Below are 24,912 nucleotides of genomic sequence, written 5' to 3' on the forward strand. Positions count from 1 at the left end.
TCCCCCCTGAAGAGTCTAGAGTTTGGAACAAATACATCAAAATTATATTTCAAAATTAGCTAACTTTCTCTGAATTAAAATTATCATTTACTCCAATATTCTTCCAAAATTGGGCCCTTTCCAAGTTTTAAATTAGGATTAATTATGTACTTACAAAAACATATACATTCCAAACTTTTTAGTATTATGGACTCAAATTTGCCCTTTTATTTTTTTTTATTTTTTATTTTTTTTGAGACAGAGTCTCACTCTGTCTGTCGCCCAGGTTGGAGTGCAGTGGTGCGATCTCAGCTCACTGCAACCTCCACCTCCTGGGTTCATGCTATTCTTCTGCCTCAGCTCCCCGAGTAGCTGGGACCACAGGCACCTGCCACCTTGCCCGGCTAATTTTTTGTATTTTTAGTAGAGACGGGGTTTCATTGTGTCAGCCAGGATGGTCTCGATCTCCTGACCTCATGATCCGCCCGCCTCAGCCTCCCAAAGTCCTGGGATTACAGGCGTAAGCCACTGCGCCCAGCCACATTTGCCCATTAATTAAGAATACTATTTAAGTAAACTAAGACCACCTTTCTTTGTTTTTAGGAACATTTTCTTTCATGGATTTTATAAAGAAATAAAAAATAATACATAATAAGTTTATGTGACTTTCCTATCTTTTAAATATGTACAGTAATTTCTATGTTTATATTACTGTTTCCTTCAGTTCCTTTAGGGAGATTCTTATTTTTCCATGCACAGAGTGCAGTGTTCAGGGCGGTATAATGCTAAACAATTTGATTTCTTCACATTGGATCTCTTCCCTGTGCTATTAGTCCGTTTCCTCATTAAATTCAAGGAGCATGTGTCATTTTAAGGAATTAATATTAAATCATTTGACATTTATCCCCTAGTGAATAACTCTTAAATGAACAATCATCATTACACACTGGTTAATTTCTCTTGACCACCTTCTAATTTTCAAGTCAAATTTTTATTATCATAAACAATCATAATAATTTACGTATTTACAGACATTTTCTTATAGGTTCATTAATATCTTGACAATAAAAAGGTGGTTTTGTTGCTACAAGGATTCATTATGTTTAGAAAAATACCCTTCATAAAGCTAAAAAAGGTTTCATCTGGTTTTTGCAAGTTTTCAGAGTATTAAATCAGCATAAGTCTAAGTTTGCCAGCTAACAGAAAAAAGATTCAAATAAAGCTACACAATTTCTACTGGATATTTTAAAATTACTTATTGGACAATGTATGCTAATTAATCAATTTGGTTTACAAATTTTGCATATGAAGTACAGAAAAGAATATACAAAATGAACTTAACCCACCAAAGCTTAATAGAAACACTAATGTATCTGGCTAGACACAGGTTCCAGAGCACCCACCCGGCTCCTGCTGCTCACAAAGCCTCCTGCTCCCATGTCCTCAGGCCAGAGTGGAAGGGCTGAGGGGGGCGGCAGGGAAGCACTAACGGCAGGGCGTGTGGCTGCAGGCACACCCTGGACGCCAGGCACAGGAGCCACCTGCGCAGTGGGTGGGAGGGAGAGGGCGTGGCAAACGAGGTACTTCTGGCAGCTCAGCAGGCAAAGCCCGAGTCCACGTGACGTGGCAGGGGCTAGGCAGGAGCCAGAGGGGCAGCTGATGGAGTCTGTCCTGAGGCGCTGGGGACCCACGGGGCTTCTGTCCCAAAAGCAGCATCCTAAATGAGACAGTGACCCCACCAGGGGACTGGTATGGAGCCAGGGAGCCTGGGTTGCCTGCTGGTGAGGACAGCAGGCCCAGAAACGGGCCACAGCACATCCCAGGGTCATCACTGCCACCAAGGCTTCACTCTACAGCCCTTCTTGAAGAACATCCTTGGAGAACCACCTGCCCGCTCACAAGGCTCCCGGGTGACCCACGTGCACTACACCAGCAGTCCCTACCCTTTTTGGAACCAGGCGGGCTGGTTTCGTGAAGAAAAGTCTTCCACGGATTTGAGGTAGGGGTGTTGGGAGATGGTTTCAGGATGAAACTGTTCCTCATCAGGCATTAGCTAGATTCTCATAAGGATCACACAACCTAGATCCCTCACATGTGCAGTTCACAACAGGACTCATGCTCCTCTGAGAATGTAATGCCCCAGCTCATCTGGGAGGTGGAGCTCAGGCGGTAATGCTCGCCGGCCCACACGCACCCCGGCTGTGCGGCCAGATGCTAACAGACCATGGACAGGTACCAGTCCACAGCCTGGGAGTTGGGGGCCAACTGTTCTACAAAAAAGGCATGGGACATCCTGGCAAATATCTGCAGACTTTAAAAATACAACCTGGAAAATACTGAGAACTACTTACTGAACTTTCACTTCAACTATAGTGGATAATTCTCAAAGTGATAAAACTTAACATACAGAAAATACACTCTCATAATTATTGAAATAAACGCCTTTCTGGGTTTTTCTCAGCAAACTCAATCCCCACCCTCCAAAAGGCATCTAACTAATTAAAATTTATATTTTAAATAATTTTTACTTCTTTACTATGTCTTTAATTACTATAGTTAAAAGTCTACAAGGATTTGTTGCTACAAGGATTCATTATGTTTAGAAAAATACCATTCATAAAGCTAAGAAAGGTTTCATCTGGTTTTCGCAAGTTTTCAGAGTATTAAATCAGCATAAGTCTAAGTTTGCCAGCTAACAGAAGAAACACACCAGGGACCCTGGGAGCTGACTCACACATGTAACAGGACAGTCACCGTGTTCCCAAATGCAATGCTAGGGTAGTCCAATGCACGTTACGCCCTTAAGGCTTTGCAAGACAACAGGAAGTGTAAGGTCATATTTACAGTCATCATCATTTAAATATAAAAACATCTTAGCAGCAAATAAAAAGGTGGGAAAGACAAATGGACTCCGAGTTAGTGTACAGACTCCTGTACCTGGATTTGAAGCGTGTTCCTTGAATGGTAAATAAGTAAAAGTGCTCTCCCATCCAGCCTCCCCCCACCCACTGCCTGCCCCAGACCTCAGGGGGCTTCACTAGGCCCTGAGATACAGTAACCAAGATCACAGGTAGGAAAGGAGGAGACATGGCTGGTCCATCATAATCATCATGCTTCCTGCATCTAGGAAAGCACACCCCAGTAATTTACATCTTAGGATGGGTACTTTTTTGTTTATTTGTTTTTGTTTTTGAGATGGAGTCTCACTCTGTTGCCCAGGCTGGAGTGCAGAGGTGCGATCTCGGCTCACAGCAATCTCTACCTCCCGGGTTCAAGTGATTCTCTTGCCTCAGTCTCCCAAGTAGCTGAAATCACAGGCGCCCGCCACCATGCCCAGCTAATTTTTGTATTTTTAGTATAGACGGAGTTTCCCCATGTTGGCCAGGCTGATCTCAAACTCCTAACCTCAAGCCCACCTCGGCTTGCCAAAGTGCTAGGATTACAGGTGTGAGCCACCACACCCAGCCAGTTGACTATTTTTGTTCCAACCACAATTTTAAAACATGATACGAATTGCTAATATTTAGAAGGTTAATTATGTGACAAGCAGGAGTTAATGGTGCATAAGAGCAGGTGAAGAAGGGGTGTTAAACTCCATAAGCAGTCATGCTCTCCGCACAGCTCAGGAGGAATGCCTCTGAGTGAGATGCACGCTCTGCTTCCCAGCACCGCATGTGGCTGTCGGGGTTGCCCGACAGGTCCCTGGGGGCAGGACGTAGGCAGGGCTGCTTGACTACAGGCAGGTCACCCAGAGGGGAGCCCCTGTGTCCAGCGAGCAGGAACCCTGGCGTGCGGTGTGCCTGGGTCACCTCAGAAGAGGATAGTGGCTGTGCAGGGGTCCTCGATGAGGAGCCCTAGGAGAAGCCTATTTGCCAACGACATGTGAGTATCCCACAACCCAGGGAGACTGACTGAACACTGAAGCGATGCAGAGGAAATGCTGCTATTTCACTAATGAAAGGGACTAGAGCTTAGAGAGGTCATTTCTTCAGCAAGTGGCTGTGATAGTATTAGGACCAATCCTGCTCTAGATGCCAAAATCTGTTTTTCTTGTACGGTGAGCCTAAAAAGCAGAGACAGAACAATCAAGGAATGTGTTTTGGTGAAAACAGCCTCAGCTTTTGTTTTGAGAGAGAGAAGGTCTCACTCTGTCGTCCAGGCTGGAGTGCAGTGGTGCAATCACGGCTCACTGCAGCATCAACCTTCCAGGCTCACCCAATCCTCCCACCTCAGCCTCCAGAGTACCCAGTACTACGGGTGTGCACTGCCGTGCCTGGCCCAATTTTTTATTTTTTGTAGAGACAAGAGTTTTGGCATGTTGCCATGACTGCTCTCAAACTCCTGGGCTCAAGGAATCCTCCCACCTCAGCCTCCCAAAGTGCTGGGATTACAGGCACGAGCCACCTGTGTCCAGCCTCAGCTTTCTAATTCTGCTGTGTATTTTGCTTCTATTACAGCCAGGAACAGACACATAGAAATCACAATTTACATCAACTAAGAACAGATTTTTTATAGTCAACTATGAAAATTCTGATACAGCCTTATTATAATTAGTCTTCAACTATCAAAATGCGGGCATAGCTTTGTTACAATTCATCTTCATTATAACGAATCATAATGTATCATTATGATTTTCCTAATTAAACTCTGAAAGGTTTTTCAGCATCTTAGCTCAAGGAATCATGTAAAAATGTACACCCCTTTGGCACAGCACTTCTACTGGTAGGAATTCATGTAAGAATCTCAGTGACTAAGGGCATGAAAATTTCCATGCTATTTATTGAAACCATGAATACAACATAACGCCCATCAATAAACTTCATCTACATGATGTGTACACAAACTTATTTCTGCAGAAAGTTATAAATATGTACCTTAAACATTCATATAAAGGTGTAGAAGGATATATACAATAAAATGTTAACTGTGGTTCCATTTGGTGGTGGGATTAAAGCTTTGGGTTTTATGTTTTACCTTATTTTTTTACATTCTTCCATATTATCTGAATTTTCTTTTTTCCCCTTTTTACATTTACTGTATTTTTTTTAATCAGAAAAAAAGCTACTTCGATTTTGAAAAAAAAATGCTCAGAATATATATTTAGGAAGGAGTCAACGAATAATGTTTTCAAAGACCACTTTTTGAAAGGACCTTTGCATCCCTCTCTGAGGAGCACTTGCCTGAGAGGTGATGTTGAGTGTGACAGTGTCCAGGCCTCCAGACAGCATACCCTGAGTATCGGCCAGCGTCAGCGTGACACTAGCGTCACCTCCCACACCCGACGAGGACATGACCAGGTTCTGAGTCGAGATGGCCGATGGAGACATCGGTGTTGTTGAAGGAAGGCTTCCGCTTGTAGTGTTAAGTTCTACAAAAGAGGCGAAGTAAGTAGGTCAATGGGAAGGCCAGACAAGTCCAGGTGTAAGGGCACAGGGAAAGCGATGCTCCCACCTGCATGCAGGAAGCAGCATTCATGCTGCCTGAGGTCTCCAAGCTGCACCAAAGAAATCACAGGGTCTTCAATTCTAATTTTAGGATAAAGCTTTTCTTAGTTTTTAAACATCTTTACGCATGAATATACTGTGCTTCTTAATTATAACACACACAGAGAAAAACCAGTAAACAAAGAGTGAAAATGTGACCCCACAGTTCCAGTCACAGCTACTACTGTAGAATGAAAACTCAGACAACAATTTCCAGGGCACTGTCCCCATCCACAACTAAAGAGACCAGTTGAAGAAAGGAACCAAGTATGATCCACTGACGAATTACTAGTTCCAAAGCTTACAGGATAAATTTGACCATCTCTGCTCATTTTCTCACTTTCATCACCCTTACTGACTCTTAAAAAGACAGGAGGTCAAAATAAACTTCATGAAATCCTTTAAATATTCATTTATCCTACATGACATCTTAATTTTCTTCGGAAAAGACAACAAAACTGAAATATCCCCCCTTGTAGCCGATGCTAAGAGAAAAGAAGGTACCTGGCAAAGAAAGGTCTTTTCTTTTACAAAACAGACACTCATGCACCTTGCTGACAGATGAGACGGGGTCAGTATGGGATTATCAAAGTCCTGTAGTGGGCACCAGTGAACACAACGCTGAAAGGATAAACACACGGGCACACATACGCACACTCACTTTATCTGACAGTCGAGCCATCCATTCATCTAAAATATGTATTCCTCATCCACTTGTGCCTGCCACTGTGCCAGGCGCTAAGGATGCCGGATGACAACCAAAGGAGAAAAAGCTATTTCCTAACCAGGTTTCAAAACAAAACAAACACGCTCCTGTCAGTACTTTGCTGTGACTTGGGTCACGTCAGTCCAGCGCTCTCCTAGGAGTCAGGGGCCAACAGGAAAACTAGGTTACTTACTTGTCGCTGGAGTTCTCCAAATACAATGCCTCCACAGATCCACACTCCTGGGGTCCCACACTGTGCTGCACAGACCTGGAACCTTCAAAAGCAGTAGAACCATTAGCAGGCTGGGAGGCTCGAGCGCTGAAGCAGCCGCCGGGGCTCCACAGATAGCTAGGTCAGACCCTCCCGCCTGCTCCAGCGTCCACACAGAGTGCTGGCGGGAGCCCGAGGAGTGTGGCCTTGTGGAGGATGTCTGCATGTGCTAAGCGTTCCAGTGACCAGTACAGCAGCCGACCTAATAGCTGTCCTAAAATTCCCTCCACACACCCTTACTGCACACTAGCCTGCGGGTACGTTTTTAACATGAGTGGTCAAAACTGTGGAGAGGCTGGGGCGGGGGGGCAGGTGGCAGCTGCCAATGAGCTTGCACAGAGGGAGGACAGGGAAGAGAGGCACGTGCCTGTGAATCTCGCCCAGGATCACATATAGAGCCAAGGCGAAGGCAGCACACAGCAAAAATGCAAACTTCATCCCAACTGCTGAAATAAAGGAATCAAAGATCTTCTCCCCACTCCCACCAGTCAACTAATCCTGACTTTCTAGTGATTATTAAGGTATCAGAGATTCTGGGACTGTGCAGCATGAAAAATGCAAAAAGATACAGAAGGCTTGTGTTTGATTAAAGTGAAACCTGACACAAAGTTCAATGAAAACAATAAACAACTTCAGACAGTGCCAATGTTCATATTTCAACTCAAACAGTGAACCTTTAATAATGTCCTAATTCAATGGATTTTCCACAAACAGGATGATACCAGTTCCAGTACAACTGTCCTCAATATGATTGAAAAGAACACGTGACTAGAGCAGAAAAAAGTTGAAATTTTCTTAAGCATGCAGTTAAATTACAAGCTACAAATAGCTCTTAACTATCTATTTGTTAAAAGCTACAATTTTATATTCAAATTAAATACTCTTAGCATGAAAATGAAGATCTCACGCTGAAGTGAAGATTGTAGACTCTTACTTTTATTCTTCACTTATTTTTCTGAAACCACTGTTCCTCCAGCATGTATAGAGCAATGCAAGTCTGACTTTATGATTCTGACTCAAAACTAAGTTTAAAAGATTAATAAACCATACACTCATCACACCCAACATTATCTTAAATCTCTTGGGATATTGCCTCATAGCTTCTAAGAAAACATAATTTTATAAGGTTCTAAAAATAGTTTAAAAGATATGATATCAGTTTTTTCTTGCAATTAACTTAAATGTGAGAAGAGAGAAGGTGGGGGCGACAGAACAGGAGAGAAGCATTGGGGTAGCCCCTCGTTCCCAAGCATCCAGGTCACTCACAGGGACAACTTGTGAGGATAAGAATGTCCTCTTCAGTTTTAATACACACTGGCAAATAGAAAATGTTAAATTGTTGAACTATTTAAAATTAAAATAAGTGATTATACTTAAATCTAGAAGAAACTAAGGCTAGAATAACTTTACAAATAAATAGAAAACAAATACTGGTCTTTGCTTTCATTGAAAGTAGAACTCAATTTATTCATCAAAATTATCTTAAATTTAAAAGTGGGTGAAGGTGAGAACAAAAAGATAATACTCATTTGAGATGAATTCTTTAAAAAGTTGTGCTAAATTTCTCAAGCCTCTATCAAGACTACGATCTGCTTCTGAGGCAGTACTTACATTCTACAGGAACATGTTTTAAGAAAAACTCTTTGTGTCAGATTTGGGAATGGATGTTGCTGGGATGAAACTCTGAAATAGTCTTCAACTCCTCCATCACAAATCTGAACAAAAGCATGTGCTTTTATCCTGCATGTGAAATTGTGAGTAATTGTCTCACTTGGATTTATTCACAAATCCCTAAGTGGTGATACACTTCTTTCAATGCCTTCGATTAAGATGAAACAGCCACAGTTAACCTAGAGGCTGATGAGTCTTAACCAAACCTTGCTTGCATAGAGAATCAAAACATAATAATAGCCACATACATATTCATTATGCTCAACGCAAGTTTGGTATGGGCATTAGAGGTTTTTAATTGAGTGTTTACTTTAGAAGAGCCATGTTTAATTCCAAAATAATGTCATTTTAATTTCAGTTGTTAGTGGTGTGGCCTCAAGCTAGATCTGAAACTGACTATGACTCTAGATAAATATTGCTCACTAAGAGGCAATCTCCTAACTACTATTACAGAGGTGAGATCCACTACATAATTATAACTAGGACCAATGGGATGTGTAAGCCACTCTAAAAACATCTGCTTAATATTAAGGATTGAGTAGGTCAATATATGAAGAATTGCTTCCTATACCCAGGATTATTCAAAGATGCTAAAGGTATTCAAGAACATAAGACAACTTACTTGATCACATAAAACAAACCCTATATTTAAGAATAGCTGATATTACATTAGTACACAAATATTCTTTAATTATGCATTCATCTTTTAATGTCACCCAATCCCTTGAAAAGCTTTTTTTTTTTTTTTTTTTTTTTTTTAATTTAGCAAGAGGGATATAAGCTAAAGTAGCCTGAGAGAGAGCGTGAGAGAGAAAGAGATTTATTTTCTCAGCTGGCTTTTTTTTTTCTTCTTGAGACGGAGTTTCGCTCTTGTCGCCCAGGCTGGAGTAGAGCAATCTCAGCTCACTGCAACCTCCACCTCCCAGGTTCAGGCAATTCTCCTGCCTCAGCCTCCTGAGTAGCTGGGATTACAGGCACCCACCACCACGCCCAGCTAATTTGTTATATTTTTAGTGGAGACGGGGTTTCACCATGATAGCCATGCTGGTCTCAAACTCCTGACCTCAGGTGATCCGCCCACCTCGGCTTCCCAAAGTGCTGGGATTACAGGCTTGAGCCACCATGCCCGGCCTCAGCTGGCTCTTTAAAAAAAAGGTCTAAAAGAATAATAATTTTAAAAATGCAAATCAGCAAAGTGGGTATGTTGCTGTCTGTACAGAAATATCCGCTGCATAACATGTGGGAGCCTTGCACCCACTGACTGAGGACAGCTCGCCTGCCCTGAGAGGACCCTCACCTGCGTGTGAGATGCTGGTGTGATACTTTCAACATGTGTCTGTGGAGGTGAATTTATAGGTACAGCACTTACTACCAAACTAGCCAGATCGCAGGAGTTTAAAGAAATGCGGGCAGCCAGAGCAGAGCCCTGGAGTGCATGCGTCCTCATTCCACCCAACTTCTCCCTTCGGTCAGAACATCCCCAATTCTGAGTCAAGCAATCTGCTGCACCTGCAAACATCCAGGATCACCAAGAAGCACAAACCACTCCACTCAAACCGAAACCTCTACAACCTGACTTGTCTCTCCATCAATGTGCCAGGGGCTCACTAAGGATGTTGAGCAGAGTTTCCAGGAAGACATGAGGCTGCACCGCTGACAGCCAGTTTCCTGCTCAGTGAGGCCAGCTAGAGGGGCGTGAATCCAGACATCTCACCCAGAGCCCTGCACCACGAGCGACCACCGCTCGCTTCGGCCCACACACAAGCAGCACGTCTTCACACTGCAACATGAACCAGGCAGCGGGGGAAAGGTGATGAACTCACAGCCCAGGATTACAATTCTAGAGATGAGAAGAACACACTGCCTGATCCTTTAAAAACCACAAACTATGAGGTTTAGAAAACAGGAGAAAAACATTTGCTATGTAACTTCAACAATACATCATATATTTTGGATCTTCCAGGCATTAAAATATCCACACCTCCTTGCTTCAGCTAAAGGCCACCACAGGTCATGCAAAGTCGAGCAGCTGGCATGGGGAGAAAAGCTGCCCCACTCTCAAGCCCCTCTCTCAGCTCAGCCAGGACGTCCTCAAAGAAGTCGCAGGGCCACCCCCTGTGACATGTGCTCTCTGCACCATCAGCTCTCCTTTATATATGGTTACAGCTGTAATTTTACAGTCACTTGTGGATTCTTCAAAAAATGTCTGCACTCCACTTGTTTCTAAGATCCAGAACGCAGGACCACCTCTGACCTGTCCAGAGTTATATTCCCAGATTTCGTGCAATTCTTACCACACAGCAGACACTATAATCTTTTATGGAATAAATGAACTACTGGACAAGAGGTCGTTTCAATTAAGAATTAAGCATGAAAAAAGGACTGGCTTTTGGGTACAAACATATCTGAAGATTAGTTTTTTTTCCTCACAAAGTGATATACATAGTTGGAAAATAACAAGGCTAGGAAGTGAACGCAATCTCTACAAGGTGAAAAGAATGAGATAGGTGTGTTATCCTAAACTGTTAATGATTACTTACAAAATTGTCATTATCTCATGTGAGCTCATTTATTACGTTGGTGCAAAAGTAAGTGCAGTTTTTGCCGATACTAATATGTTTATTTTCCATAAAATTATATGCTTTAAAATATTAGAAAGCTGCCTCCTTTCCATTTTTCTATTCTATTTTCAGCTGGTGTCAGAAAATTCTCACTGGAGGGCAGAAGTAATGAGCTGAGTAAGAGACTTCCAGTGCTGGGTTAGAAAGGGACAGCTTTGTACATGGAGTTATTAACATGATAACATATAAATATATGATGCTTTGTACAGGTGAATAAAATAATTTACTTTCATGACTTAAAAAGTAACATTATCGATTGGTTGGTAACATTAGAGAGAATTTTGTATCCTAGAATTAGACATAAGCCACTAATCCTTACAGAATGGTACTCCATGTGACAAAGAATGATGCTGACATACCTGTCGTGCTACAGGACAGTTTACCTCCTCAGTTACTGTGGGCTGAGCTCTTCAGCTATGACCTCTTATAATGTCTCTCTTGGCTAACTCTTGTGCGGCGTACCTGAAGAGTTCAATGTTGTACTCTGTGAGAGAAGCTGATCATTGCTTATTGTTAGGGTAGCACCTGTAGATTACTGACTTCAGGTGCTAACAATCTTATGCTCCTGTTTATTAACAGTTCACTATTTCCTTTAGAATTGTGTTGAATAAGTTCTTGACCTAAATGGAAATTAATATTGTGATACCTGAAAACAACATTCTCAGATGCGTATTGGCAAGTATGTTAAACATACAATTGTATCCTCAAAGCTTTCATTTTCAATTCAGTAAAATTTATGGAAAAACGAAAATGAAACCACAAAAATGCATTTCCCTAAATGACAGTATTTGTTCACACTTTTTAAGCTGTGAAGTATTTTAAAAATACTTCTTATGAGTTCTACTTTAACTCAGTATTTAGGCCCTAAAAATCACAGACTTTGTTGAATAAAACTGTCAATGAATTGAAAATATCTCCAAATATAGTGCACAGCCCAGGTACAGCAAAAGCATGTTAAAAGGATCTGAGGGGCATCAGCAAGCAATAACAGAATCTCCCCTCCCTGCCCTCCACTGGGCAGGCTTGCCGAGCCCGTGATGCTGCAGTTTCCCATGTGCTGTGTTCCTATCCTGTGTGTTCTGAATGCTCTCAAGTACACACTAACATGCCTGCAATACATTCCTACTAAAACACATTTGCTTGATTCAAAACCCACTAATGCTAGCTTCATCAGCTACTGTAATGATATAATGAAATCATATAGTATGGCAACTAGAAATGAATATGCGAATAAAAAACCTGTTGGAATTCCAATGGAAACCAAATTGAATGCCTTGGAAAGACCTGGTAAACAGAAGATACTTTAAACATTCTGCTGTCAAAATAGGCGTAGGCAAGACAACTACACAAAATCCAAGAGAAAAAGATTCAAAAGACAAAAGTATACTGCACTATGATTGCTTTATAGTGACCTACATTCTCACGCCACGCTGAAGAAGTAGAAACAGGAAATGAAACTGCATGATGAACATGAGTACAGGCAAAAAATTTAAAAAGTAGAAAATGTATTATCACCTGAGCAAACCCATATTCAAAAGATCCAGGGATAAATCTCCAAAGTACGCAGGTGTCACTTGTTTGGTTCCCAAATTTTATATACCTTTTTATTAATAACTGGGCTTTTGAAAACATCAGGTACAAGGACTTTCATTGTATCTGGACAGGGTAATTCCGGGAGGCAAAGGACTGCCTTTGCCTTTTACTCAACGTATAACCTTCTTCTGAATGCCAGGACTCATGAACTGCCTAAAGTCTGCAAAACTTAGCTGAAGTGATATGTGCATTCTCTAGTACTTGCATGCATTTATAATCCTATGTGTTAATGGAAAAAAGAACATACTACGAAATCTTTGAAAATTTCTATGGAATATCTAGATGCTTTTAACAGGTTACCATAAATTAAATGCTTTTTGCAGCCCTTTCAAAATGGGATAAGGAATTGTATAGTCAATTATCATTATCCATCATAATAAGTCAGAAAAAACAATCTTAAGCCCAAAGTTGAAACCAAACTTATTTCATTAACTCATTTAAGGTTTTCTCCTAGAAGCCAAATTCTTTTGTTTTTTGTTTTTTGGTTTTTTTTTTTGAGACGGAGTCTTGCTCTGTCGCCCAGGCTGGAGTGCAGTGGCCGGATCTCAGCTCACTGCAAGCTCCGCCTCCCGGGTTTACGCCATTCTCCTGCCTCAGCCTCCCGAGTAGCTGGGACTACAGGCGCCTGCCACCTCGCCTGGCTAGTTTTTTGTATTTTTTAGTAGAGACGGGGTTTCACCGTGTTAGTCAGGATGGTCTCGATCTCCTGACCTCGTGATCCGCTCGTCTCGGCCTCCCAAAGTGCTGGGATTACAGGCTTGAGCCACCGCACCCGGCCCAAATTCTTAAAAAAATAGTTATATTCATCTACACTTTCAAATATACTAACAAAATAACCAAATGGCCAATAATAAAACACAGGAAGAACAGAGGCACAATCCACAAACTGAAGAATACATTTTCTTAACTCTGAGCAAGAACCACGCACTATGTGGTTTTGATAGGACCTGGCACAATGCTTCTTATACTAAGTGTATTCGAGAAAGTTAACTGGATCAACCAAACAGCTTTCCTTCAGATATAAATATAATTTTAAAAGGAAGAAGGTTACTGAATTATATAAAATTCAATGTTAATTTTCGCTTTCCAACAGCATCTAAAAACCACTGCATTTCATTCAAAAGCAAAGCTGTACCTAAAAATAGTTCCTCAAATTTCTCACTAAAATATTAAAAGAAATAAAGACATCTTCCTGAAAAAGAAAGCTTCTGGTTTTCTTATGAATACCTTTTCTTTCAGTTCTGAAATTAATTTCTGCAGAAATATCTCTGAAACAGCAGAAATGCTGCCCTTCACGGTTGAGTCCATCTAGAATGCTGTCCTTCTCCACAGCTGTGTTTCAGGAAGTGGGGCTGCTTCCCTCTGTCACCTCAGATCTCCACGGAGGTGTTTTGATTCCTAGCAAAACGTCTTTGTTAACAGCATCATCAGGTTATGAGTCTTAAATAAGTTAATATTGAATGAGTTAGTATCTGTGGACATTACTAAAATAATATCTAATACTTAGTAAGGGCTATAAAAGTTGTTGAATTAACAAATGACTCTTAGTTAATACAGAGAGTTTATAGTTAAGAGTCACGAGAGCGAAGCACACCAGGAAAATATGTTCAATGCTCACTGAGATCCGAACACGCTATGGGAATTAATGATACGTAAGGACCAAGGAAGGCACACAAGGAGAAAAGTCAGAATATGAGCAGCCTAGCCCTGAAACAGGGAATGAGTCAGCCTGGTGACTGGTGGAGAGAATTAGATTGCCAATTTTAGGTGGGCTTTACTGCCAAAGGGTATTTCCTACCCGTTTATCTATTTTTCAATGTTCTCCAATGTTTCAATTTTTCTGTATAATCCTAGTAGAATTCTGAAGACATACGGTAAAGAGAGGGCCATGGGGATCTATAACGCCCTAATGTAAAGTTTATACCAGTTTCATGAAGCATGAGTGAGAACCACAAAGCTATGCTTTCTGCTCTTTGCCAAACAAAAATAACTTATTCTCTAAAAATGAGTCAATAAATGAATGAATTAAATAACTGACTGTACTCAAACTGGAAATGACATGAGAAACTATAATTTTTCATTTCTGGTACCAGATCTGAATTAGAACACATTATTTTCACTAAACTTCAACTTCTCCCATAAATTACAAATACGTATTGAGCACAGGCTTTATGCACAGCAGAGTACTGTAGGAAAAGAGATAGTTTAAGATATACAGTACTTAAATTGCAGGGTGAAAGGATGTTTAAAATAATAACTTACTAACCGGAGATAGTCAGGGTAATTTCCTGTGGAGACCCCGAGGAAGATGTGGCAGTGGGCCCAGCGGCCTGTGCCAGGACCTGGCTCAGGCTGGAGTTGTTGATGGTCAAGGTGATCTCGTGGGGACCGCCGGAGGGGGACACCAGACCTTGCGAAGTCATCACTTGAGTGAGGTCTTGGGTCCCTGATTGTCATTACAAAGCAAAACAAAGTTGAGCTTCAAAAAAATCAATTTCCCCTGTTTTTATATTAAAAATATTTAGTTAAACTGTTATTAAATATTTCAATGAGAGAAAGATATAAAACAAAGCATCAGTCATCTCTAATTCCTTCATCTAAAAAGAAAGCCTTGCGATGAAATGAAGCCAGTATGAAAAGAGTAATTAAATGAAGGTAGCAGTAATTAAGAGCATATACTAAACACATATCATTAATTATAAGAAAAGTTTATTTTATTCTCAAGACATTTGATTTATTGTCTTCCACAAAGAGAAGAAAATGACATCATAACATCCTAAAATCAAATATATGATGGCAAGCAAGAAACTGAAACTCCAGCTGTCAAAATAAGCAAAAGTGAGTGGCTCTTACCACTGCTGTTAGTGGTCAGCACTGAATCCTGCTCAGACAGTGGGCCTATGGTCAGGTTTGCAGAGGTCACTGTGGGCTGTAAGGACAGGCCTGAGATGGGCTGGATGACAACACTGGCAGGGACCGTGCTGTCCGACGTCTGGAGAGAGCTGTTCTGTGGGGCCAGGCCAGGCTCCCCCGTGAGCTGCTGAGCCAACAGGTTGCCCTGCTGTAGCGTCTGCTGCAGAATGCTCGGATCAATCTGAAAAGCAGCACAGGTACTTGTAATGAAAACTTCATGCTTCTGTGTGATGCCAAGAGAATTACAGCACAGGAGACCATGGAAGATGTCATACCTGCAACGTAATGTTATTAATGCTGGCAGCATCGATTCCAGAAATCTGTACATTTGGTCCAACCAAGTTAGCAGCCAACTGTAACTGGATGCCTTCTAGGGTAGCCAGGCTCCCATCTGTCAGAGACACAGTCAGGTCACCCCCAGCTGGCCAGAGAAAGAGAAAGAGAAGGAACGAATATTGTGAATGCTTCTTAAAACTAAAGTAATTCATTTTTTACATAGGGATTTTTAAATACATAAGTTGTACACATTATGTCAATACAATCTTGTTGTGGAATACCAACACCTACTTTATACCATATACACACATATGCTGTCTAATCACGCTTTATACCATATACACACATACGTTGTCTAATCAGTCTTTATACCATATACACACATACTGTCTAATTACCCTTTATACCATACGCACACACTATCTAATCACCATTTATACCATATACACACACACTGTCTAATCACCCTATATACTGTATACACACAGTCTAATCACTCCAGAAACCTACTTTATACCATATACACACACACTGTCTAATCATCCCAGAAACCTACTTTCTACCATATACACACATACACTGTCTAATCATCCATTATACCATATACACACATAAACTGTCTAATCACCCATTATAACATATATACACACAATGTCTAATCACCCCAGAAACCTCCTTTATACCATATACACACATACTGTCTAATTACCCTTTATACCATACGCACACACCATCTAATCACCATTTATACCATATATACACACACTGTCTAATCACCCTATATACTGTACACACACACTGTCTAATCACTCCAGAAACCTACTTTATACCATATACACACATACACTGTCTAATCATCCATTATACCATATACACACATAAACTGTCTAATCACCCATTATAACATATATACACACAATGTCTAATCACCCCAGAAACCTCCTTTATACCATATACACATACACTGTCTAATCATCCCAGAAATCTACTCTATACCATACACATACACTGTCTAATCACCCCAGAAACCTACTTTATACCGTATACACACATACACTGTCTAATCATCCCAGAAATCTACTCTATACCATACACATACACTGTCTAATCACCCCAGAAACCTACTTTATACCGTATACACATACACTGTGTAATCACCCCAGAAACCTACTTTATAACATATACACATACACTGTATAATCATCCCAGAGCAACTCTGTGAAATAGACACACTTTATACCATTCACAGACACTGTCTAATCACCCCAGAAACCTACTTTCTACCATATACACACACACTGTCTAATCATCCCAGAAACCTACTTTCTACCATATACACACATACACTGTCTAATCATCCATTATACCATATACACACATAAACTGTCTAATCACCCATTATAACATATATACACACAATGTCTAATCACCCCAGAAACCTCCTTTATACCATATACACATACACTGTCTAATCATCCCAGAAACCTACTCTATACCACACACATACACTATCTAATCACCCCAGAAATCTACTTTATACCGTATACACACATACACTGTCTAATCATCCCAGAAATCTACTCTATACCATACACATACACTGTCTAATCACCCCAGAAACCTACTTTATACCGTATACACACATACACTGTCTAATCATCCCAGAAATCTACTTTACACCATATACACATACACTGTGTAATCACCACAGAAACCTACTTTATAACATATACACATACACTGTATAATCATCCCAGAGCAACTCTGTGAAATAGACACACTTTATACCATTCACAGACACTGTCTAATCACCCCAGAAACCTACTTTCTACCATATACACATACACTGTCTAATCACCCCAGAACAACTCTGTGAAATAGATACTCTCATTACCCACTTTAAATATATCAGAAAAGTAGCTGAAAAAGATTCTACCGATTAGCCAAAGGTTCAAAACAACCACTACTACTGAGTGGTGATCAGGCTGCAATGGTGCCGTGAGTCACAGAAACAGAAAGAAGGGCACACAGGACATCTGACTGCCATGTACAACTGCTGCATTTACTGGCAGGTACACAAGTCAACACAACTAGCTAAAACGTCACACTTCTCAAGCACTATGTGACCCAAGAACAAATGGAAAACGGCACTGTATCAAAACCAATGCTAATGAGTATTTAGAAATTACACTTCTCCCTCCTAAATTTATGAGACTGCCAACTGAGTAAAAACAAGTTTACATCCACTAAAAACAAAAGCTAAACAAAGTGCTTAGTGTAAAAAAGCAGCTGTCATGGAAGACAGAACAGGAAATGGAAAGGGGCAATGTCTGCAAGATGGAATTCCCATTTTTCCAAATGCCTCATAAGGGAAAGGCTCAAAGAAGGGAAACATGGTGCTACGGTAAACAACGTCTCTTCTACTGTGGGAACAGACAGAAGCAGCGCAGAACAGTTCAATCACTGTGCCGTTCCCATTCCCCCGGCTCAGAGTTTACCTGACACGGAGGCAGGGAGAATAGCTTGGCCCACCAGTCCTGGTTGCAGCAGATTCTGATCAAACTGTCCTGTTAGAACAGAGTTGTTCATGATAAACACATTAGGGTCAGTAGAGGAGGAGTTGAGGAGGTTTACGGGCTGCAATCCTTCCGACGAGCTTCGAGTCACAGGCTTTCTGGCCTTCTTTGGGTCTGGTTTATAATGAAACTGCATGTGTGTCTTCCTTCTACCCGAGGTACGGAAACGCAGCTCACAGTGCGGGCATTTGAAGGGCTTGGCTCCCGTGTGCAGACGCATGTGGACCTTCAGACTTCCCTTCGTGGAGAAGGCGTTGCTGCAGACGTGACAGCTGAAGAGCTTCTGACCTGAGAAAAGCCCAGCCAAGAATCAGCAGAGGCGATGGCAGCCGCGACACTCACACCCACCCCACTCAGCTGTCAATCTGGATGTAAATATGTTGAATCAGTGGATGGAAGTGCTTTAATGAGAATCCCTTTCACCTATAAGATGTTATGGATGTCACAGGCAATTGTTGCAGGAATTTAACAGTATATTATTTACAATTTGAACTCAGCATTTTCACAACCCTTTGAGCTTTATAGTGTTTCTAAACCACTGCATTATTCTGAACCTTGATTGGAATATTTGATTTATATTTATCAGAAGCTAATGGGTGGTATGACTTAACAGCCCAGCTCTGAATTACTGTCACTTTTCTTTAATTTTACAAATGGTACTTTAACATCTCAGCATCTCTCTATCTTCTCTTCTGCCAAACAGGAGCGACCAAAATGCCAGCACAGGTAGGCATCACATGGGAGAATGTGCAAAGGAAAGTTCTATTCTAGGGTCAAAGAGCTGTGTGCCTAGTATCATGTATCTAGTTCCTGAGGCTCTTTTCATGATTACTGGGTATATCAAAGGCCACGAAGGCTCAGAGCACCACGAGCACAGGCTCTACCCTCCAAGAGCCTCTGGGAGCTGAAAAACTTCCTGGCTGGTTTTTCCCCTTTACTGGTCCAGGAACAAACGCTAATTTTTACAGCATGGCGCACACTAGGATCTACAAAGGGACTAGAGCAATCTACTATCCCAATGCCACCCTGGGTTCCTCAGAAATCACACCTCTACTTCAGAATGGAGAAAGAGGAACTAAAAGGTATTTATCCCGAGACTTCTATTTCTAGTCCTTATCCACATAGCCTACACTGAACTCCAAAACCAAGGAAATGATGAAGCAGCGTGTACCAAGTCATCGTGGATGTCACTGGGCACCTGCTGCATGACAGGCCATGCCCTAGGCCTGGGGGCGCAAAGGTAAATGAGGCCGGGCCCTCCATATCCGCAAACAGTTCATTGCATTACACAAGAGAGACAAATACAGGGAGCCTAAAGAAACAACAGAAAAACTGCACACAGGACAGTCATATAAACAAGCTCAGGGATCTGTTTATCTAGCTCCAAATATTAACCCATCAGAAAAGAATCACAGGGTCAGGTAAATGTGTGAAAGTCCATTTGTTCTTGTTGGTTGAATTCTGCTTATAACCAACAATGAAGAATATAAATTGGTCTGATAATCGTAATTCTATGAATCATTATAACAACAGCTCTGCATTCACTGTGCGTTTACCACAGGCCAATCCATTCCTGAGCGTTTACCAAAGGCCAAACACTTTTCCCAGCTATTTAAGTGTCTTAATACTTAAAGCTATTTAAATGTCTGAACTCCCAAAGACAGAGGTACAACTATTAGCCCCATCTTCTGCAGGAGAAACCTGTGGCTGAGAGGAGAACCTTGTCTAGGACCACAGAGCTCACAGGAGGACTACAGGATTCCCAAGCAGGCAGAGGCAGAGCCGGCCTCACCACCGCTAGGATGCCCTGTGCAGAATTCCAGAAGCAAAGGTGCAGACGAGATGAAGATGAGAAAAAGGCCAGGAATACTGGACATTCACTTTTCCCTTTGCAAGATTTTCCCCCCACATAAAAATAATTATGAAATGATAACTGCCATCAGATTTGCTAAGTGCCAGGTTTTACAAAACCTCAACATACTAAATCTCTTTGGCTTAAATGAGACTAAGAGGTAATCTTTTTAACAAAGTTATTTAGGCATGAGTAAGAATATATGACCATTTTTAAGAAAAATGTAACTTTTGAGACCTAATACTTTTTTTCCAACTGAGTAAAAACAAGTTTACATCCACTAAAAACAAAAGCTAAACAAAGTGCTTAGTGTAAAAAAGCAGCTGTCATGGAAGACAGAACAGGAAATGGAAAGGGGCAATGTCTGCAAGATGGAATTCCCATTTTTGGGAAATTGTCATTTGGACAGCTTTCCCTGTGTCACGAATAAAAAAATCTTTCATATCACTTTCTTCATGGTGCTTCATTTTTAAGCTTTCTAATTTGGAAAGTATTATGTATGCAAAATACATAGGAACAAAACATACGAAATGCTATCCTAAGATCTCTACCAATGACACAGGAATGTGCTCCTTACCTGTGTGAGTCTTCACATGGCAATCGAGAGTGGATTTCACAGTAAAACTCTTTCCACATTCATCACATTTGTATGGCTTTTCTCCAGTATGGATTCGAACATGCCTATCCAAAAAGCGTTAATTATAGACGCATTGACAAACAACTTCATGATTTGAAATTTATAACTATATAAATTAAAATTAGGTGTTACGACGTTTTGATTACGTTTGGCCAAGAAAAACTTTAAGCTTCACTCCAAACAAAAAATACAATAAACAAATCCAAATAACAATGAAAATATTTGCAAGACAAATAATAATAGAGATAATTTCTGTAGGGAGGGGAGCAGTGGCTCACGCCTGTAATCCCGACACTGTGGGAGGTTGAGGCGGGCAGATCATCTGAGGTAGGGAGTTCGAGACCAGTCTGGCCAACATGGTAAAATCTCATCTCTACTGAAAATACAAAAATTAGCAGGCCGTGGTGGCAGGCGCCTGTAATCCCAGCTACTCAGGAGGCTAAGACAGGAGAATCGCTTGAACCCAAGAGGCAGAGGTTGTAGTGAGCCCTGATCACGCCACTGCACTTCAGCCTGGGCGACAAAGTGAGACTGTCTCAAAAAAAGAAAGAAAACAATTTCCTTAAAAAACCCAAGAACGCTGACAAATCAGCAGGAAATCCCAAACAATATCAGAGTAGAAAAGTGAGCAATGCACAGAGAGCTTACAGAAGAAATACAAACAGTCTAAAAACATATGCAAAGCTGTTCAACCACACTTAGAACCAAAGAAGAGCAGATGAAAATGACACCCTGTTGGCTGGAGCTGTAGAACAGGCACTCGGAGTCTCTGAAGGACAGAGGCACGAGGCCCTCTGGTGGCCTTTGCCAGACTCTACCCTCACTGAGCCATCAGAGGCACACAGGCTCACAGAAGACAATCACGGCAGCACCCTGCCAGTCATCACACGTGGAAACTCAGTGTTCGTCAGGAGGGGTCTGGTAAAATTAATTTGGTATGCCCATGCGACAGAACCCTGCATTGCCATTAAAAAGAATGAAATAGGTTTATAGATACTGACAAAGAAAAATATCTATGATTCACTGACATGTAAAATTTTAAAAACCAGAATCGTACAACTTAACATTGGTATATGTCCAGACATTTCTGAAAAAAAAAAATACTTAAAAAACTGTTAACAGTGGTTATCTCTGGAGAATAGGACACCCTTCAGTACCGTTTTTTGTTTATCATCACATTTACTCACTGGGAGTCTGAACCTTGAACTTTTTTAAAATGAAGGCTAGGACAAGAAGAAGAAAACGCAGCTATAAGAATGTCCCGCTCTCGGAGTTAGCAGTGAGCCGAGATCACGCCGCTGAACTCCAGCCTGGGCGACAGAGCGAGACTCTGCCTCAAAAAAAAAAAAAAAAAAAAAAGAACGTCCCACTCTTCTGGTCTTTAGCTACAGTCGATGGAGACACGTTTAGCACTTTATGTCGCCTTGGTGGCATCTTGTCTCTGCTAATTGGCTGGCACGCCCCACCCACAGGCAGGTCACAAAGTGCTGTCTCAACACCTCCATGTGACACCCTTGCCAGGCCTGACTTTCTCATCTATGACTCCACCACTAACCCCTACTGGAAAACTCTCTCTCTATCGGTTAGTTCACGAGTTCCTCTAGGCCACATACAACTGCTGGCCAGACTGGACTCCTTCTTATAAACATCCCAAGTTTCCTTAGCTCCTGCTCTCCTTAGTTTAACTTTCTTTTTTTTTTTTTTTTTTTTGAGACGGAGTCTCGCTGTGTCTCCCAGGCTGGAGTGCAGTGGCGTGATCTCGGCTCACTGCAAGCTCCGCCTCCCGGGTTCACGCCATTCTCCTGCCTCAGCCTCCCAAGTAGCTGAGACTACAGGCGCCCGCCACCACGCCCGGCTAGTTTTTTGTATTTTTAGTAGAGACGGGGTTTCACCATGTTAGCCAGGATAGTCTCGATCTCCTGACCTCATGATCCACCCGCCTCGGCCTCCCAAAGTGCTGGGATTACAGGCTTGAGCCACCGCGCCCGGCCAAGTTTAACTTTCTATGTCTTATTCCCAACCTCAGATCACACCATCAACTTAGATTCTACCCTGGAACTTCACTACATGGCTTAACGAGAGCTTGCTATTCAAGGGTCCTGTGGCTGCACCACCCAGTGGGACCTGGGCGCTCTTCCTTCTCCAGTCACCTCCCTCATTGTCACTCTCTAGCTGAACACACCCCGCCGTCCTGCTGTGGTCAAAACACAAAGGCCAGCAGTCAAGGTGTGTGCTCACTAGGGTGGCACTGCCAACCCAGCAGTTCCTTGAAACCACCTACCCTTTCCCTGCAGCACCTGCTGCTGCCCTCTGTAGAATAAAGAGTACAAGGAACACACCCTCTTTGGTTTTCTGAAACATCCTGCAATATTGAAATCTTTGCAGTTTGTTTTACTAAGTTGCTGAATAATTAGTTCTATCTCCTAGAGCAAAACATAAGCATCCCCCTTATATACAGAAACTCTTCTGATTCTTTAGGAGAACACTGATACTTTGGTCTTCCTTTCTCCAGAAAGGAAGGACATTCTGAGAGCCCCTTCTGTTCTTTACCATGGGTCTTGGTTTCCAGATTCTTCATGGTTCTGCTAAACTCGATCTCATGTATCAGCCACTGCTGTTTGGCCAGTTGCCAGTGAGTCTCCCTCCTGTCATGTGATTGTGTCCGGCTCCTCACACTGACTGGCAGGCGTCAGGCGGGAGGGCGCCTGCTGCTCTTCTGCCTGTCCACAAAACTTAGAGCCCTGCCTTCCTCAATGGACAGATTTGTTTTCATTGTTTACTACTATGACAACCATACAGAAATAAGCATAAGCAATCTACAAAGAAAACAGACTTTCTTTTTTTTTTTTTTTTTGAGATGGAGTTTCATTCTTGTTGCCCAGGCTGGAGTGCAATGGCATGATCTCAGCTCACTGCAACCTCCACCTCTTGGGTTCAAGCAATTCTCCTGTCTCAGGCTCCTGAGTAGCTGGGATTACAGGCACCCACCACTGCGCCCAGCTAATTTTATATTTTTTAGTAGAGACTGGGTTTCTCCCTGTTGGTCAGGCTGGTCTCAAACTCCCAACCTCAGGTGATCCTCCTGCCTCGGCCTCCCAAAGTGCTGGGATTACAGGTGTGAGCCACCGTGCACAGCTGAAAACAGACTGTCTAATTAATATTCTGAACGAGCTTACTACAGAGAAGTAATTCAAGCTTAAAACCATACACTCTAGTAAGCAAGCTGCCATCACTCAGGTGACACTGGGTTGAGAAACTAATGGCCCTGCTGCAGTGAAAGTCACCAAAGGAGCAGCTGCCTGCACCTCCAGTCTTCAGAGCAGAACCCGCGCAGCGTAGCCATGCCCTCACCTCACCAGGTCGCTGGGCTTCTTGAAGCTCTTGGGGCAGTATGTGCAGCAGTTGGCATGCTTGGGCTCGTCCTGCAGCTCTGCCTGCTTGTCCCTCAGCTCGCTGATGCGGTCCTTTTCTGCCGCGGACTGCACCAGGACCTTCTCCGACACCGTGGCGCTCTCCTGCGGCCGGATCTTGGCTAACTGGGCTGTCTCCTCCTCTGTGAAAGTGATGACCTCAGGACGAGACTTCCGTGATGCATTTCTGTCAGAATGTTCTTCCTCCTCCTCCATACAAATGTCTAAACAAAATCAAGGAAAAGGGATCAAAAATCTAATGAAGAAAACTTAGGTTATTAGCAAAACAATTAAAACTAAATAGGTATGTACGTAATGAAAATCAATAACTCAACCAAGCTATTTTTATGATGGTAGAGAGTTGCTATATTTTCCCACCTCTATTGAGAAACTTAGGTCACGGAAAGAAAACAGCCAAGTGTACTGGAAAGTAGGGGGCGGAGGATGAACAGAGGTTGGTGAGGAGGTGAAAACATCCACTTAGATAGAAGGAATAAGCTCTAATGTTTGATAGCAGAGTAGGATGATACAGTTAAAAACAATGTATATTTCCAAGCAGCTACAGGAGAGAACTTGAAACGTTCCCATACTTAGAAACTGATAAATACTTAAGGTGATGAATACCCCAAGTACTCTGATTTGATCATTCCACATTCTGTTATTGAAACAAATTATCACATGTGCGTCATAAATATGTACAAATATTATGTAACCAAAAAAAACCAAGTCAAGGGCTTCCCTTAGGAGAGCGATGACCAACATTAGGAAGATGCTCGGATTAAAGACCTGCTTCTACCCCTCCCTGCAAATTCAGGAGTAAGCTTTGAGGCTGATAGTGTCCACACAAGCTACTGGTATTCATAAATACAGATATTAATTTATTCATAAGGGCAAAAAATGAATTACCCTGGGATTTTTAAAAAC

The 24,912-nt window shown here is 41.9% G+C and overlaps 1 protein-coding gene across 4 annotated transcripts in view; it reads right to left on the reverse strand.

The window, feature by feature from the left end:
- Positions 1-24,912, reverse strand: part of ZNF236 (zinc finger protein 236) — a 159,462-nt gene that overhangs the window by 37,434 nt on the left and 97,116 nt on the right. For 2 of the 4 annotated variants that reach the window (XM_050767593.1, XM_050767594.1), the window contains exons 20-26: positions 23,930-24,212; positions 20,519-20,622; positions 18,012-18,377; positions 15,513-15,658; positions 15,178-15,418; positions 14,591-14,770; positions 5,160-5,347 (exon numbers count right to left, since the gene is read on the reverse strand). In XM_050767593.1, coding sequence (XP_050623550.1) covers positions 5,160-5,347; positions 14,591-14,770; positions 15,178-15,418; positions 15,513-15,658; positions 18,012-18,377; positions 20,519-20,622; positions 23,930-24,212 — 1,508 coding nt within the window. Of the gene's footprint in view, positions 1-5,159; positions 5,348-6,361; positions 6,444-14,590; positions 14,771-15,177; positions 15,419-15,512; positions 15,659-18,011; positions 18,378-20,518; positions 20,623-23,929; positions 24,213-24,912 lie in introns of those variants that run through there. The other 2 variants (XM_050767596.1, XM_050767595.1) reach the window with 2 other exon arrangements.

Source organism: Macaca thibetana, chromosome 18 (genome assembly GCF_024542745.1).
Source record: "Macaca thibetana thibetana isolate TM-01 chromosome 18, ASM2454274v1, whole genome shotgun sequence".
NCBI classification, from domain to species: domain Eukaryota; kingdom Metazoa; phylum Chordata; class Mammalia; order Primates; family Cercopithecidae; genus Macaca; species Macaca thibetana.